Source organism: Chinchilla lanigera, unplaced genomic scaffold (assembly GCF_000276665.1).
Source record: "Chinchilla lanigera isolate Chin_1 unplaced genomic scaffold, ChiLan1.0 scaffold00014, whole genome shotgun sequence".
NCBI lineage: Eukaryota > Metazoa > Chordata > Mammalia > Rodentia > Chinchillidae > Chinchilla > Chinchilla lanigera.
In genome coordinates this window covers 12,444,411-12,461,026 of record NW_004955415.1, presented here as the reverse complement: position 1 = coordinate 12,461,026, position 16,616 = coordinate 12,444,411, and the positions used below count along the sequence as shown (strand labels likewise).

The 16,616-nt window shown below is 39.9% G+C and overlaps 2 protein-coding genes across 2 annotated transcripts in view; one reads left to right on the top strand and one right to left on the bottom strand.

Moving 5' to 3' along the window:
- Positions 1–4,956: 4,956 nt before the first annotated feature.
- Taf7 (TAF7 RNA polymerase II, TATA box binding protein (TBP)-associated factor, 55kDa) lies at positions 4,957–7,372 on the bottom strand. The gene is made up of 2 exons (XM_005380736.2): positions 7,021–7,372; positions 4,957–6,882 (listed from the first exon to the last, which is right to left on the bottom strand). Exon 2 carries the CDS (start codon positions 6,530–6,532, stop codon positions 5,468–5,470), a length of 1,065 nt encoding a protein of 354 aa, XP_005380793.1. The 5' UTR covers positions 6,533–6,882; positions 7,021–7,372; the 3' UTR covers positions 4,957–5,467.
- An 8,861-nt stretch (positions 7,373–16,233) lies between these two features.
- The window catches only part of LOC102028960 (protocadherin gamma-C4), a 169,872-nt gene continuing 169,489 nt past the window's right edge, over positions 16,234–16,616 (top strand). The window contains exon 1 of the mRNA XM_013512159.1: positions 16,234–16,287. Coding sequence (XP_013367613.1) covers positions 16,249–16,287 — 39 coding nt within the window. The 5' untranslated portion in view covers positions 16,234–16,248. The remainder of the gene's footprint in view (positions 16,288–16,616) is intronic.

Sequence of the window (16,616 nt, the reverse complement as noted above, 5' to 3'; positions counted from 1 at the left end):
AGGGATTTTTTTCTGTGCTTTAAAAAAATACAGAAGGACAAGTGGGGGAAACATATTTTAATGCTATTGGGAAGATTTACCAAGTTACCTAGATGAACATTTAATGTTTAAATAACCATGGTTAGGGGCTGGGGATTTAGCTCAGTGGCAAAGCGCCTGCCTGGCAAGCACAAGGTCGTGAGTTCGGTTCCCAGTACCAGAGAAAAACCAAAAAAATAAATAAATAAATAAATGACCATGGTTAAATGTCCATTAATTGTATCTGGAGCATTATTTTTTAAAACACATACCAGATCTACAAAGAAGTGCAAGACAATAATGTATAGCTTTTTTATTATATTTGTTTAGGTACTTTTGAGGAAAAAAAAATTATTGATTATTTTGGGAATTAGACTGGGGATCATCTTTAGAATTAGACCTAGCAGCCAAATTAAAAATTTTATGTTGTGTAAAAGTAAGTAAAAACACTTACACTTTAAAGGTTAAAACAGGTCATCTCATGTTTGGCTGAACAGGTATTTAAACTATGAGAAATATGCATAATATTAAAGTAGTTATTGAGGACTAACTACATTCAAGGCCTTATATCACTATACTGAATACTAACTAGTAGCAGAAATTATTTAAATATATTTTTCTGTAAATGATATATTATTAAATAAAAATCAGGCTGGGGATCTAGCTCAGTGGCACAGTGCTTGCCTGGCAGGCACAGGGTCCTGAGTTCAATTCCTGGTACCAAAAATAAATAAATAAATAAAAATCATCTAGTATAAATTTAAAATCTTCTTTTAAAGTTTCCTGAAGAATGAAAGTCTAGAAATAAACTGAATGCCAAATGAAATAAACAAACATATATTTATCCAGTGATTTAGAAACAGTTCAGGCCATTGGGAGTATGCCTTAAAACAAAAGGAGTCCATTAAAATATCTGTAACAAATATAAGAAAGTCCAAGAAATTCAGAGTCACTGACATGTCAGATATTCTGCATGACCACTTCATTATGGAGACAGATTAAACATAAAATTAAATGTCAGTTACTGTAAAGATATAAATTTCAGTGTGCTTAAAAATATTTTACACCTTTTAACTTCCATGTAAATTAATGGACCAAGTGCTATATTGATATGTTATCTGCTTCAATCAATTATATTAGAACCCATCTCTGCACTGGATTCCTTTAGGCTATAGTTCATTCACACAGCCAGCCAGCCTCTAATTCCAGATCAATATTTGACTCTGTTTACTTTTCATTTTTGTCTTAAAATAGTAACAATAACTGAATTTGTGCTATGAACTTAGCTGTTCATCTGTCAAGGAGAAAAGACAACTCTGACTTTCCCTGTTTGGTTCTTGTGCAAGGAAAAACTATGAAGGTATTATTCACATCTTAAACAAGGGGAAAACCAGGATTTTCAAAAATAAATATGCTACATTAACCATTAAATGGTAGTCAAGATACAAGCTTCAGCAGAAAAAGAAATGGAAGCAGAGATGTTAGGGAAACTTCAAAATTTTTCTGCAAGGGCTGAGTTGTGTTATGAACCCTGCAGTAGAGTTACTCTACTGAACATTCTTTCTATGACTTTGTGTGCAACTGAGATGAGCTTTTTTCGTGAATAACAACCAAGAACTTCAGAACAGTACTGTCTCAGAACATTGTCTCATAAGGTAGAATACATTTCATCTGAAGGTTTACAGAATGAGGTCGTCTGAATGGACATCTGGAGACTTGTGGACCCAGCGTGAGGCACCTATAGCATTACGTATGTTCTCATGCCAGCTGATTTGGGTGAGAGGAAGTCAGGCTTCCCAGTGTTCTCCTTCACAACAGACCGACCACTCAGAGCACTTCATGAGAACCAGTCTATTGCAGCACCCCTAGAGAATGTCCTAATCAGTTCCCTCCCTGCTTTGGATAATCTTTTTCCTGCAGGGAACACTCCTTCCTTCTTATGTTCCAGAAAAACAAAGCCTTAGTGAGAGATCAAGTAGGAAGCTACTGTCATTTGCTAAGCAAGAAGTAAAATGGCTTGAACTAAAACAGTGGCAGTGGGATGAACTATGTCTCTTAAAAGTAGAGTCCATAGTGACGGAAAAAGAAGTCAAAGCTAAGATTTATACTCTGGAGCCTGAAGAAGGAGATGACTACAAGTTCAAGGCCAAACTGAACTAAATAGTGAGACTGTGTCTCAAAAAACAAAACAAAAAGTTATGTTTCAAATATGCTTTTACATACCTGGGCTATGTAAAAGCTTTTATCTTCACTGACACATGGGAGGAAGAGTAAGTTTTTAAGGAAGGGAAAATGCATTTCATTTTAAATATGAAACACTTCAATGCCTAAAGGGTAACTTTAAGTGTATGTTTTCCAGGACACAGCTGAACACACTAAATCTGGAGCTCAGATGAGATCAGGCTTAGAAATGTGGATGTGAGAATCAGCATAAATAACTGAACCAAAAGTAATGAGATGAGTAGGCTATCCAATATATTTCCTATTATTGATGGAACTGAGCCATCACCAATAGCAATAAATTATTTGACAAATGATTCACTGTAAAGCCATTATGGTGGCAACTTTTCCTGTGACCTTTTCTGTAAATGTAGCAAAATACCAAGATGTACTGAAAAACAAAACTTGTCACCCACCACCCTAATTATGTTTTCTAAAAATTAATTATTTTCAAAACACAAAAAAAACTCCAGAGCCTAGGTATTGAGAGAAACCTTGCTTAAAATTCCTCTACTGAAGTCTTAAAATTGTGAAAATATTTTGGTCACAGATACATGATCAGACATGAAAAACATTACCCTTGTGAAGTCTCCAAGTACTGATACAATTGTATGATTTTTAAAAACATTTTACTGTTGCCTGTCAGATACAAAATTAAAATGAGCTTTATGTTTACTTCATGGGGGTATTTTCAAACCATTTTTTAACATGCCACTTTGTCAGAAATGAATTGCAGCAGCTCTGTCAGCAAGTTTTTCAAAACTAGCTTTCAAATATGGGGCATTATGTTTGTTTGCTTGTTTTTAATGAACCAGTACTGATACTTTATTAACTAAGGTCACCAGGACTTACTCTAGGTGTTGCCCATTCAGTGGGTTTTAATGTAGGATGACATGTATCCACCATCACTATATAATCCAGAATAGTTTTCCTTCCCTAAACACTCCCATGTACCACCTACTCATCCCCCTCCCCTCCCAAATCCCTGGTAACCAATGCTCCTTTTTCAGTCTCCATAGTTCATCTTCAGAATGTCATCTAAGTATAATCACAGTTTTAGCATTTTCAGATTTTCTTTCACCTTGCAATATTCTTTCAAGTTTCCTCCATGCTTTCTCAAGGCTTGACACAGTTCTTTATTTTTTTATCACTGAGTACTATCCCACTGTATGTATAAATTGCAGTTGGGTTATTTTTTATGTAATGAAGGACATCATCATTGCTTCCAGGTTTGGGCAATTATGATTAAGGCTGACATAAACATTTGTGTGTAGATTTTTCTGGTGCCAGTTACCATATAGTTTGGTTCTCCTTTGTAACTTCTATATCTCAACTGAGACTTTATATTTTTTTATTAGTTTCAAGTGGGCTCATAATTGCTTGTTGAGCATTTACTTGGGTGCTTTAAAACCCTTGACAGAAGGCTGGGCATGGTGGCACACACCTGTAATCCCAGCACTCGGGAAGCTGAGGCAGGAGGATTGTTGTGAGTTCGAGGCCAGCCTGTGCTACAAAGTGAGCTCAAGGTCAACCTGAACTGCATAGCAAGACCCTGTCTCAAAAAGACAAATAAATAAATAAATAAATAAAAATAAAATCCTTGACAGAATATTACAATATGTTGCATTTCAATTTTTGCTTCATCTGATTTTTCTCAGATATTCCTGATTCATGTGAGGATAAGTGAATTTCTTTTACTGGGGTGTGGTATTATAACACTCTGGATTCGAGGTTCGGGTAGGTCTCCTATAACATTGCTGCTGCTAGAAAAGGTTGACACTGTCTCATTGCTGCTACATGGGTTGGAACTCCAGTTTCTCCACCCAGCCTTCACTGACACCTATAGTTTCAGTGTAGAGATAAATTTATTTTGGTTTTTTACTTCTTGTTCTAGCTTGCGAGTATTCTGGGGTTTTTTCAGCCTCAGAAACTGGAGCCCCTAGACCAGAATGATGTCCTCTGGTGGTGACCTGGAGCCCCGGGGCCCTCCCCCATTCCCGGTGCTCATCCCTGCAACTTGGCCCGACTGCCGGCCCGAGCCACTGCACAGTCCATCCAGGTCCCGCCAGGTCTCCATCCTCCCCCCTTGCCCTGCCCTGCCCGCCCCTAAATCTGCCTGATGCCGTTGGGCCGCCTTCATGCTGCCTCCGTACCTGCGGGGGGCTCTTGGGGCATTACCTTTGAATAGAAAGTTTAATAAAATCTGAAACATCAAACCATGGTATTGTCTTCCTATATGGACGATTTTTATGAATTGACAGGTAAACAATGGTAAAACAGCTGTCAGAATGTAAATAACTAAAGGAATTAAACTGAAAATAATTGGAAATATCTTAACCCAAATCAATGGAATGTTTAATTGGACTGTATCTGATAGCCATTCCTTTGTCTCCAAAAGTTTATAGAGAAAAGCTTATTCCTTTTTTCAGAAAGGCACAAACAGACCTCCACCTACAAAAATTAAGGTAGTTTAGGAAAGCTCTAACGTTACCTAGTGTTCCTCCAAATGGAACAGGTAGACTGGAACCACATAGAATACATAGATGACATTTCCCAATTTCTTTGCCCCGCCACTGTTCCTTTTTCTGAAAACCCAACAGAACTCCTTCCCCACCTGCTAACTAGAATCGCATTTTCCAGTCACTAAACTCTACTTAGAATCCCCCCTTAACTCCCAGTACCTGTTAAAGAATAAGATACATTTGAAAAAAAAAGACATTAAAAGGTCAATAGTTGCTTTTATTGATTGTTAGAAATAACTACATGATTTGTATCTCTACATATACAATATTGCTTTGAGTAGCTAAGAAAATAGCTATCATATGAGAAAACATAAAAACTAACTTAACTAAGTCCAGATAACTTATTCTCACTGTCCAGTGGTAAAACAGAGCAACAATAGCAGCCTCCAGAAAAAAAATACCAAAGTCCTCCAGTATAGCTGTAAGTCTGAACTGTTTGTTTCAATGTAACAACCTTTCTGCTACATAATCCCATTTCCTAAAGAATAAACACAAAGAAAATACATAGCAAGACATCCTAAAAAAAGAACTAAAATACTTCAACTTCTAGAATTAGAGGGAAAAAAAAAAATTAGTTCTTGATTTCTAGTCTAAGTAACTTCTAGGATTAGAAGAAAAAAAATACTAATTCTTGATATCTAGTCTAAGTAATATAGCCAAGATTTTTCTAATGCTGACCAGCCTGCCAACTGAAAGTATCAGTGTGCTCACTTCTCTAGAAGTGATTCTAGCTCTTCTTGCAAAGAGCTGAGTTGCTCCTTTTCTCGGTCTTCCTTTTGTTTGAGCTCATCCAGCACAGCTTGAAATCTATTCTTGAGAGCCAGGTTCTCCACTTTCATGATGAGATCCTCCTGTCGCTTTGCCCGGTCCTGGGTCTCTTGGAGCTTGCCTTTCATGTTATCAATCTGTTTCTGAATTCCCATAACCAGTTGGTTGGTTCCCTCATTTCCTTGGTGCTGTGCATCTGATGCACTCAGCTTGTCCTGCAGCTGTCTCTCCAGATCTTCCTCAGTATCAATAATGTTTATATCTTCTTCATCTTGATGCTGTGTCTCATCTTCATCTTCACTGCTGCTGCTGAGATCATTGAATATCTCTCGAAGCTCATCATGTTCTAATGAGTCATGACCCTGTCTATGGCCAGACATCCCTGGAGACGAGATATCAAGGCCTTGATTTTCTGTCTCTTTTGTTTCATCTTCAGCAATTATTTCCCAGCGAGTACTGACGGCTTCAGCATCTGTACTCAGCAAGCGCTTAACTTCTTTTTCCACATCTGGAGACTCAATATACTTCTTCTTTGCTGTCTTCCGGAACCTTCTCTTTCTCACATTTTTTAAAGGCAGAGTAATTCCATGGTTCCAGACAAACTTTTTCTCTTTGTCTTTATCTTTTTTCTTGCTTGCTTTCGGATCAGCGGCAGCAGCGGCGGCAGCAGCAGCTGGCTCCTCCACTGGAGGATAGAGGTCACCATCAACAGTGGATACAAGCATCTGACAAATATCAGCTGTCTTGTAAAAGGTCTTCTTATCAATGGTCTTCAGGCTTTCCATGACACACGGCAGATCTACCAATTTTGCAGCCAATGGGACCCGGTCCACTCTGACAATTCCATGACGCCCATCAGGGTGTAACTCAATTGTTAGTCTATCCTTCAGGTTGACATGGCCAGACTGTACTGCTCTCCTCACAGTAGCAGCATATTCTGGGGGAAGGCGTAGGATAAACTGGCTCTCTAGTTCATGAGGAGCATCATCTTTGCTCTTACTCATCTTTACTTGTTGGTGGTTCACTTCTCCAATAAGCACTTGTCTCACTAAAAAACTCCAGCTACTACAACAGCTATAAAGTCCAGTGTGTTATAAATTCAAATATCTAGTTACAAAGAGTTCTAAGCAAAATACCAGCCCGCTAAGCGCTTATCCTATCTTAACATTAATCAGGTACCAAGTCCTTCCCGTAAATATTGTATGCTGCGAGGAAACAGCAGTCGTTGTTAACACACTGGCTTATTCAAAGTTCATCAGCCTATTCGGTGCAACGCCAACTTCCAGCCTCTAGGTGCCGCTGCCGGACAACGCAGATTGAACAAGCCAGCAAGTGGGAGAGCAAATGGCGGCTCCTGCGGAGTGATTTTCAGAAGAAGTTAGGTTCAACAGGAAAAGCAAGATCCAGCAAACAATCCCAATCTGCAAACTCTCCCAAACACAGACAGGAAAAGAGCAGGGCGCGGTGCGCCCTCGATGCTTTGGATACTTACAATCCAGTGACGATTATAAATTCAGCCTCTCAACGCCGGAGCGAAGCAGAAAAGCAAGCCGATCGGAGGAAAGCGGGCGGCAGCAGCGGAGCGGCAGGGAGCCGCGGAGCTGCCCGCAGCCGCAAAGCGATCCGGCGCAGCAAAGCGAACGAGAACCGAGCGTCTGTCTTTCGATTTCGTTGTTCGTCCTGCTGCTTGCAGAGTGATCCGTTACTGATTACAGAAGGAGGGACCCGGGACCGGCAGAGCGGAATCCTGCCGAGACCCGATGCACAAAGCACCAGCGTGCACAGCAGCTCTGGCCGCAGCGGTCTGGAGACACAGGCACCCTGCAATAAAAAGCAATCGTCAGGGGGCGGGGCGGGCCGGGGCGGGCGGGGGCGGGAGGGACAGGGCGGGGCGGGAGGGCCAGGGCGGAGAGGGGCGGGAACCCGGCCGTGAGTGACAGCGCGGCCCAGGCGGAAGTACTTGCTATAACAGCGCGCCGTGGAGCAATTACGCAATTACGCTGCGCGGTCCTGTCCCCTATTTTCGCGAATACTCTCCTTTAGTGCAGGAAAATTACAATGTTTCCAGAGCCTTTAGTTTTAAAAGAGATGAAAGTTTCAAGAAAGTTGTAGCGGGCCGGGCGTGATGACGCACGCCTGTAACCCCAGCACTCGGAAGGTTGAAGCTGGAGGATCGCTACGGGCGATCAAGCTCAGCCTGTACTGCTGGCGAAACTCTGTCGCAAAAAGTCAGGAAAAAAAAAAAAATGTAGGTTTCGCCCGTAGCCAGGATTCTACAGAGTTGCCACGGGGGCCAGTAGTTCCTAGGCTTGTGGGTAATTAGATAAGGGCGTCCTCGCAAAGTGTTTTTGCCTCTGGAAACATTTTGGATGTTCCATAGGGTATATCTAATCTGGTGCTGCTGCAAGATTTTGTAACTAATTGCAGATTGGATTTTAAAGTATCTGAACATGTTGCTTCCTATGTTGCGTTAATTGGGGTAATGTCCAAAGGGGAACCAAACTTCTAGAATTTTTTTTTTTTTTGGACCAGAAGTGATTCTTATTAATGTGCTTGACTTAGATACAAATGTAAAGAGAGAAACAAATGTTCCGGCCGCACAGGTTTATTGATACAAATGTCAGATAAACACATGTTTTAAAACAGTATACAATTGAAGTATTCTGTCCTTCTTACGTGCCAGTAACTTATAAATAACTTCGAAATTTTTTCACGTCACCTTTTACTATGTTGCTGTTTTCTCCTATGATTCATCTAAAATTTGCAGGATGACCTATTTCCTGTTTTTCAGAGATAAACTTTTCAAATGTCCCTTCATTATACTTTATTTTACTTACTCTCTGGAAATGATAGTTTGCTAACCTCTACACTGTGCTTTACAAATTTAAAACATGAGACCACGTTTACACATAAAAATGATCCAAATATTACTTTGAATGTGCCTTCCTTATGATTTTTATGATGTTCAAATATTTTTATCACAAGGTAGTGTGAAATAAATTCTGTGCAATCTTGACTGGCCAATTTGATGATATATTTTAGTTAGCAAACCTTTAAGTGGAATGTTGTCAGAGATAACTAAAAGGATTAACGAGTGCCTACCTCCTTCAATCCTCAAATGTGTTTGTAAACAATTGTGGGATTGACCCTAACACTGAGGGCTCTGCCACATTACTATTATCTTAATATCTATTGATAAATTGCCTTTTCCAAATCTGTTACACATTCAGAAAAACTCTGAATTGGTGAAAGAATTACACTTCAGTGGTTGGTCTATGAAGTATCTGTAATATTGATGAAGCAAAGATTTGGGGAGAACAATAAAAAATTTCCCAGTGTGGTAACAGATCTTCCAAAGATGTTCTTTGCCTTATTAAGTAGAGGCAATCAGGCTACTGCTCATCCTGTATATATGAAAGTTCTCTTTAGCCAAATTTCAAGTTCCATCAAGGCCTGCTGAGGTTTTGAGGCCTAAAAACATTGCTGATGATGAGGGAATTCCTGCTTATATTTTCAAGGAGGAGTATTACAGAAGTGAGGTATTAGCAAGTGTGACCAAAACAGCAAGTTTATATAAACTGCTATATCATCGTACTTTTTTTTTTACTTATTTTTCTTTTGAGACTGGGTCTCCCTGTACAGTTCAGGCTGGCCTTGAGCTCACTTTGTAGCCCAAGTTGGTCTTGAACTCACAACAATCCTCCTGTCTCAGCCTCCTGAGTGCTGGGATTACAGGCGTGCACCACCACACCCAGCTCTTATCATACTTTTTAAAAATTGAGAGACAGTTTAAAAATATGTACCAGTTTCTGTATCAAATATGATGCTTTGTACAGAAAAGAAATCAAACCTTAATTTAAACTAGTTTAAACAATTAGAAAATAAATTGAATCAAAAACCGGGTAGTGAGCTGAGTGTGGTGACACACAGCTATAATCCCAGCATTTGGGAGACTGAGACAGGAGAATCACTGCGATCTAGACCATATAGTGTGTTCAAAACCACCCTGAACTACACAATGAGACCTTGTCTCAAAAAAAAGTAAAAACAAAACACATAATTTAAACCAGGCTTGGTGGTGCATGCCTGTAATCCCAGCACCCAGGAGGCTGAGGCAGGAGAATCACTGTGATCTAGACCATATAGTGTGTTCAAAACCACCCTGAACTACACAATGAGACCTTGTCTCAAAAAAAAAAGTAAAAACAAAACACATAATTTAAACTGGGCTTGGTGATGCATGCCTGTAATCCCAGCACTCAGGAGGCTGAGGCAGAAGGATTGTTGTGAGTTCAAGACCAGGCTGGGCTACAAAGTGAGCTCAAAACCAGCCTGACCTGCATAGCAAGACCCTGTCTCAAAAAGAGACAAAAAAAAAGCAACCAAAAAAAGCAGGTAATTTAGAAAAGCTCTGTCCAATAAAAATATTATGTGTAACACCTGTTTGAGTGATAGATGTAATTTTAAATTACCTAGTAACCACATTAAAATAAAAAGATAAGTAAAATTCATTCCAACAACTTTAATGCAATATATCTAAAATATAAATAATAATCAATGTAAAAATTGGTGATATACATTTTATTTTTATTTTGAACTAAATCTTCAAAATCTACTGTATATTTTACATCCATAGAACATATTGATTTGAATTATCCACATCCAAGTGTTCAATGGCCACATTTGCCTAGTAGTTATTATATTAAACAGTGTAGGCCTCAGAATGTAATTGCCTCTGGACATGACACAATCATAACCTACCACAAATTATTTTTCTCTTCTAAATTTGAAGAGCGAGCATTTATTTATACTTTTTCTTTTTTTCTTTTAGCTCTTCCTTCCTAGCCAGGCGTGGTGGCGCACACCTGTAATCCCAGGACAGGGGAGGCTGAGGCAGGAGGATCATTGTGAGTTTGAGACCCCCCTGGGCTACAAAGTGAGCTCAAGGCCAGCCTGAACTGCATAGCAAGACCCTGTCTCAAAAAGACAAAAAAAAAAAAAAAACACAAAAAAAAAAAAAAAAAAAAAAAAAAAAACAGCTCTGCCTTTTTTCCTTGGAAACTTCCAAAGCCTGATGGCACAAAATAGCTGTCAGCAGTCACTGGGCAACTTTCTTACTTGTCCATGGAAAGTTAAGAGAGTGGCTCCCCCATAGCCAAAGTCTGTCTTTTGATCCAATTGGACTAACTTGGCCATGTACCTATCCCTGGCTCGATAATACTCACTGACAAAATACCTTAAGCTTGTATTTCTCAAAATGGTTAGGAAGACATAACATTTACTAGTGTCTGGAAACATTTCTGGTTGTTACAAATGTGGGAATGGGCTGTTCTGATGTACAGGTGGAAGAAGCCAGGCATGCTGCTACACATCCTACAGGGCACCAGACAGCCCCCCACAAGGAATTATCTGGCTCAAAAGATTGAGAAAACTGCCCTAAGGTTATTATTTTAAACCTGTTCTTTTTTAAAATTTCATTTACACATCTTTGCAGTTCACGTAGTTTACAAGGATTTTGGGGGAATGGTTACATGTACATATTACAGCATATTTCTTTTTTATTTTAAATCCTTTCCCATTCCCTCCCCTCTCCATCCTTCTCCATTTCTCCTATCTCATTTTTCATTCTTGTTGATATTATTTGTCTTAGCTCATATGATGGCATACAATGTTTACATTAATTGGGATTACTGGGTTCCTGTCCATGGCATATCTTTATCCTTCATAATTCCCCTTTCCCTCCTCCTTACCCCTTACTCTTATTCTTTTGGACCACTTCTTCGTTCCAAGAGACCCATCTTCTTGTTCCTTCCTATCTATTCTTTATCATTTTCTTTGTTTAGACTTTGCCTCACTCAAGTGAGAAATACCATAGGGTATTTAAGGCTGTGTGTCTGGTTTATTTCACTCAGCAATGTATTTTCCCGGTGCACACATTTTCCTACAAATGTCTCAAATTTGTTATTCTTTGTAGCTGAGTAGTATTCCTATATATATATATATATATATATATATATATATATATATATGCCACATTTTCTTTATCCTGTCATCTGTTGATGAGAACACAGGCTGCTCCCAGGATTTAGCTATTATGAATTGTGCTGCTGTAAAATTGATATGCACATATCACTGTGATATGATGCCTTAAACTCTTTGGAGAAGATACCTAGAAAGGGGATACCTGGATCATATGGAATTTCCAATTTCAGTTCTTTGAGAACCCTCTATAGTTAATGGTTGAAGTAGTTTGCATTCACCCAACAATAAAAGAGGGTTCCTTTTTCACCACAGCTAAACCAGCATTTGTTATTGGTTTATTTCTTAATGATTGCCAGTCTTTCTGGAGTGAGATGGAATATTAGCGATATTTTAATTTGCATTCCTCTAATGGGCAAACATTTTGAATATTTTTTCATATATTTGCTGACCATTTGTATTTCTTCCTCTGTGAAGTGGATGTTCATTTCTCCTGCCCATTTCTTCACTGTGTCTTTAATTTTATGTTTTAATTTGTTTTAGTTATTTGTATACTCTAGATAGTCCTCTGTCTGAGTAGTAGCTGGCAAAATTCTTTTCCTATTCTGTAGGTTGTCTCTTTGCTCTACTGATTGATTCTTTTGCTGTACAGAGGCTTTTCAGTTTGATATAATCCCATACGTTGATTTTTGCTGCTAGTTTTTGTGCAACTGAGGTTCTTTTTAGAGAATCCTTTCCTACACCTATGTCTTCAAGTGTTTTGCCTATTTTACCTTCTAGTAGGTTTAATGGTTCTGTTTTAATGTTCACATCCTTGATCTATTTTTATTCTAATTTAGTATTTGGTGAGCAATAGGGTCCAGTTTCAATCTTCTGCAAAGGGATAACCAGTTTTCCCAACACCACTTGTTGAATAGGCTATCTTTCCTCCAACAAATGCTTTTGGCCCCTTTGTCAAAAATCAAATAGTTGAGTATGTCTAGGGAGGTTTCTGTACCCTATGTTCTGCTCCATTGATCCATGTATCTGTTTTTGTTCGAGTACCATGCTGTTTTTATCACTATTGCTTTGTATTATAGTTTGAAGTCAGGTATTGCTATGCCTCCTGCTTTGCTCTTATTGCCCAAAATTGCTTTTGCTATCCTGGGTCTCTTCTGACTCCACATGAGTTTTAGGATTGTTTTCTCTAGATCTGTAAAGTTTGCTGTTGGTATTTTTATTGGGACTGCATTGAATCTGTATATAACAGTTTTGGATGTATGGCCATTTTGACAATATTGATTCTGCCTATTCAGGAGCAGGGGATATCTTTCCATTTTCTGGTGTCCTTCAGTCTCTTTCTTCAGAGTACTATAGTTTTCTTGGTAGAGGTCTTCCATTTCCTTGGTTATAAACCTATATTTCTAACTTAGTATAATCAAGAAGAATGAGATTACCATTATTGGTTTCTCATTAGATATATAAACTAGAAAGAAGTATTAGATGAAAGGAAGCCAGGCGTGGTGGCCCACCCTTTTTTCTCTCTCCCTTTTTTGAGGCAAGGTCTCACTATGCAGTTCAGGCTAGATTTGAGCTCACTTTGTAGCTCAGGCTGGTCTTGAACTCATGATTCGATCCTCCTGCCTCAGACTCCCAAGTGCTGGGATTACAGGCATGTGCCACCATGCCCAGCTTGGCCCACCCTTATAATCCCAGCACTCTGGGAGGCCCCAGGCAGGAGAACTGAAAGTTCACATCCAGTCTGGGCAACTCTGTAACTTCATGAGAGCCTACCTCAAAATGAAAAAATAAAATAAAATGTATTGAAGATGTAGCTCAGTGTGAATGCCCTCGATGCAATCCCTAGTACTACACAAAGGAAGAGGAAGAGGAGAAAGAGCATAGGAAACAAATAATAGCCATGACAAGAACGGAGTATTTTCTAAATTAAAAGTATGTGTGTATATATAGGCTTCACATACACATTTTATATCAGTATTTATGTAATGCAGTCACTGGTGACCAGTTTGTATCAGTGTTTTTTACCCTTTATAGTGAAAATTTCTTTTATATCACTGAATTTACAGTAAGAGTTTTTAGAATGTAAATTCTTTTTTACACTGGATAATTTTCTAGTAACCATTTTTTTAAAAATTTCACAGTGTATCATCTTCTTCAAAAATGAATTTCAAGGGCTGTGGTGCAGGTCAGTGGTAGAGTGCTCCCATAGTGTCCTCAGGGCCCTAGGTTTGATTCCCAGGACTGAAAATTAAAAAAAATAAAAAATTTTTTAAAAACAGCAGCTGGTACTCTATTAAGAGGAGTTCGGGAAATAAAGCCAGTAGCAATCTCTCCGAGGACTTCTAAGAAATAACCTGCGGTGGATGCCACGCTGAGCCTCTGGGTGCCGCTGTCTGCAAGTCCGAGGCTGGGGAGGAGCAAAGCCATTCTGACGCTGCGCTTCTCGCAGGCTTTTGAGAAACACCTCAGGAGAAGACTGCACGGCCTGTCTCCTGCAATCTGTCCCAAATATCTTGCTTAGGAACGTTAGAACGCTTAATGACGCCGAGTGAGATGCTTTTTCTTTGCAGCGTACATCTGTAATCCGGAAGGAGGGAGCAACAGCAGCGGGGGTATTCGGCTGTGAGCAGCAGCGTGGAGAGGGAAGTCGGCCACACTAGAAGCACAGAGAGTGCAGGAAGCGGTGTTTCCCTTCCTGCTGCCTCTGTTCAGCCTAGAGAACTACGCGGCAGAGGCGCTGTGAGATTCCAGAAAAGAAGCTGAGGTCGGGGATCTCGCGGAAGAGCTGTGTTCGGTGACCAGAAACTACAGGTGAGTGCTGAGAACCGTTCCAGCTAGCAAAGAGAGCAAAGACCAACCCGAAAATGACAGGATGGATCTAGAAGACAAAGGAAATTCCTAAACCACTTGAATTGGAAAATCAAATTCTCTGAAAGTCGTATAAAAATTTTTCATGTAAACATATCGTGGTATAAATGATCCCATAACAGTTTTTGGTACAGACATTTTATTTTGAAGATTCGGGAAGATATGGTCAACAGGAGCACTCTGTGGATTGGGATGCTGGCGGTAATTCTCTATAAATGTATCAGATTCGTTTCAATAATTACCTCTGACTCTCAGCAGGAAAGCACCAGAGCAGTAAATATTCTGAGTTGTTGTAGAAGACACCGTGCACCACAGGGCCAGAGCTGCAGCTTTTCCGTGGTGGGCATGGAGCAGAACAGCTCAGGGGAAGAGAGAAGCTTGGATGCCAATTTTAATCCTTGGATATTGAGCCACAAGGTGTACAATGAACCAACCTAAAGGGCAGCCTGCCCTTCACCACCTGCTCTGCACCTTCATTGAGCGTCATTGATTTTCAGGTGATCTTCATTGACATGATGACATGCTTAGAGTCCTCTTACACTCTCCACCCAACCTCACCGAGCATACAGAATATTGCTACTGCCCCAAATTACAGCAATGCTTGATTTAAAAGGAAAAAAGAAGGAAAAAACTGATAGTAGCAGTAAGGTTACAATAGAGGTCCAGGACTACAATGCAGTGCAGGTGTCTATCAGCTGGGTGTTTATTACTATTAGAATAAGAACTGTGGTTCCCTGACCAAAACAAATGGACTGAGAGCCTGGCTTAAGTGGGGAGGTGAAATTTTTTTGTAGAAAGGAAATGATGCCACTGGAAAACAATTCACCTCCAAGAATGACTACGTAGGTGTTAGCTTCTGATGGAATTCTACACACTGGAAACAAACTCTGAAGTACAATATCACCATCTGATCCTCCAACAAGGATAAACTGCCCCCTCCTCCAGGAGCACAATCATCACCATGAGTATCATTTGTATCAACAAAAAAACCCACTCCACATTTTGGTGACAAGCTACCTTTTTGATCTACACGACGAGAACACCCATCCAGGCCTCTATCCATATTGTAGGGCTTCTGACAGGGCTTAGGGTTTCCCATACCTCCTGTTTCCTCCTGACCAGCAACCTGGCACTGAGGCATTGTCCCGTCGCTGAGGGAAGATAGTGTTGGTGTTTGTGGAGACTACCTTCAAGCTGGCTCTAAAGAGGTGAAGAGAGTTTGACTGTCATCCTGAGACTGCCTCTGGTGGTGGATAACTGCCAAGAAAATACAATGGAGGATTCTATGCCAGGAACTGCAGACAAGCAAGGCCCTTTTTGACGCTTTACTGTATGCATCAAAGTAGATGGCAACTGGGGCACAGGGGCTCACTGTTCTATCACGTATTTCAGGCTAGCTCACCTGACTCTTCAACCTAGGTGTTCAGCAAAGCTAGATGTGCACTGTCTGTTGCAGATGACAGAGATACAGCCCATAGAAGTTTGCTGGTCCTTCATGCAAAGAAAAATCATCATGCTGCACCTGGTCTTTGCCAGGAGCTTGCAGGCATTGCTGCCAGACCTCTGCCACCACCAGCACCCATTGACGGGGAGGTAAAGCTGCAGTTCTACCTGCTAAAACTGTCCTTGGTCTCTGTGTTCCTCCTCACAGGGACTCTAGCCATCAACTTCTAGCCCCAACACTCCTCTATCCAGGTGCTAGGGGCTGCCTTCATCCTGTTTCTGATCAAAGCCTGGATTTGGAGTTGCCCTCAACTTAAAAGGAGAGAGATTTTCCATGTTTGTACAACTTATATGTGTCTTCAATTATCTTAGTTTCTTCAATTTAACTCAAGACACATCTTTCAACTGGATGTTCTCTGTAGCATCAGCAATGAAGCCTAATATGTACACTGCATTCAAATGTGTTCATGTGAGTCTTAATATTTTTATTTAGTGCATACTTTTATAAATCATTCCTGTTTGTCTTTTGTTGTTGGAGGTCAGAGCTCTACAAGTTTAGTTGCTAATATTTATGTATGTTTTGAGTTGGTGCATCAGCTCACAGTTCCTTTGGGGAAAAGTTTGTGCACTAATGTATGTCCTGAAAAATTGTTTCCTGTTAAATAATCCCTTCCTTGAGATACTAGAAGTCTACTGCATCTTTAAATTCTATCCTTGTGATCCATTTACTTGTCTTTCAGAAAGTGTGTATTGGGTTATGCAAGAACATTCTTGTGGCTTTTAAATATTTTCTTTCTT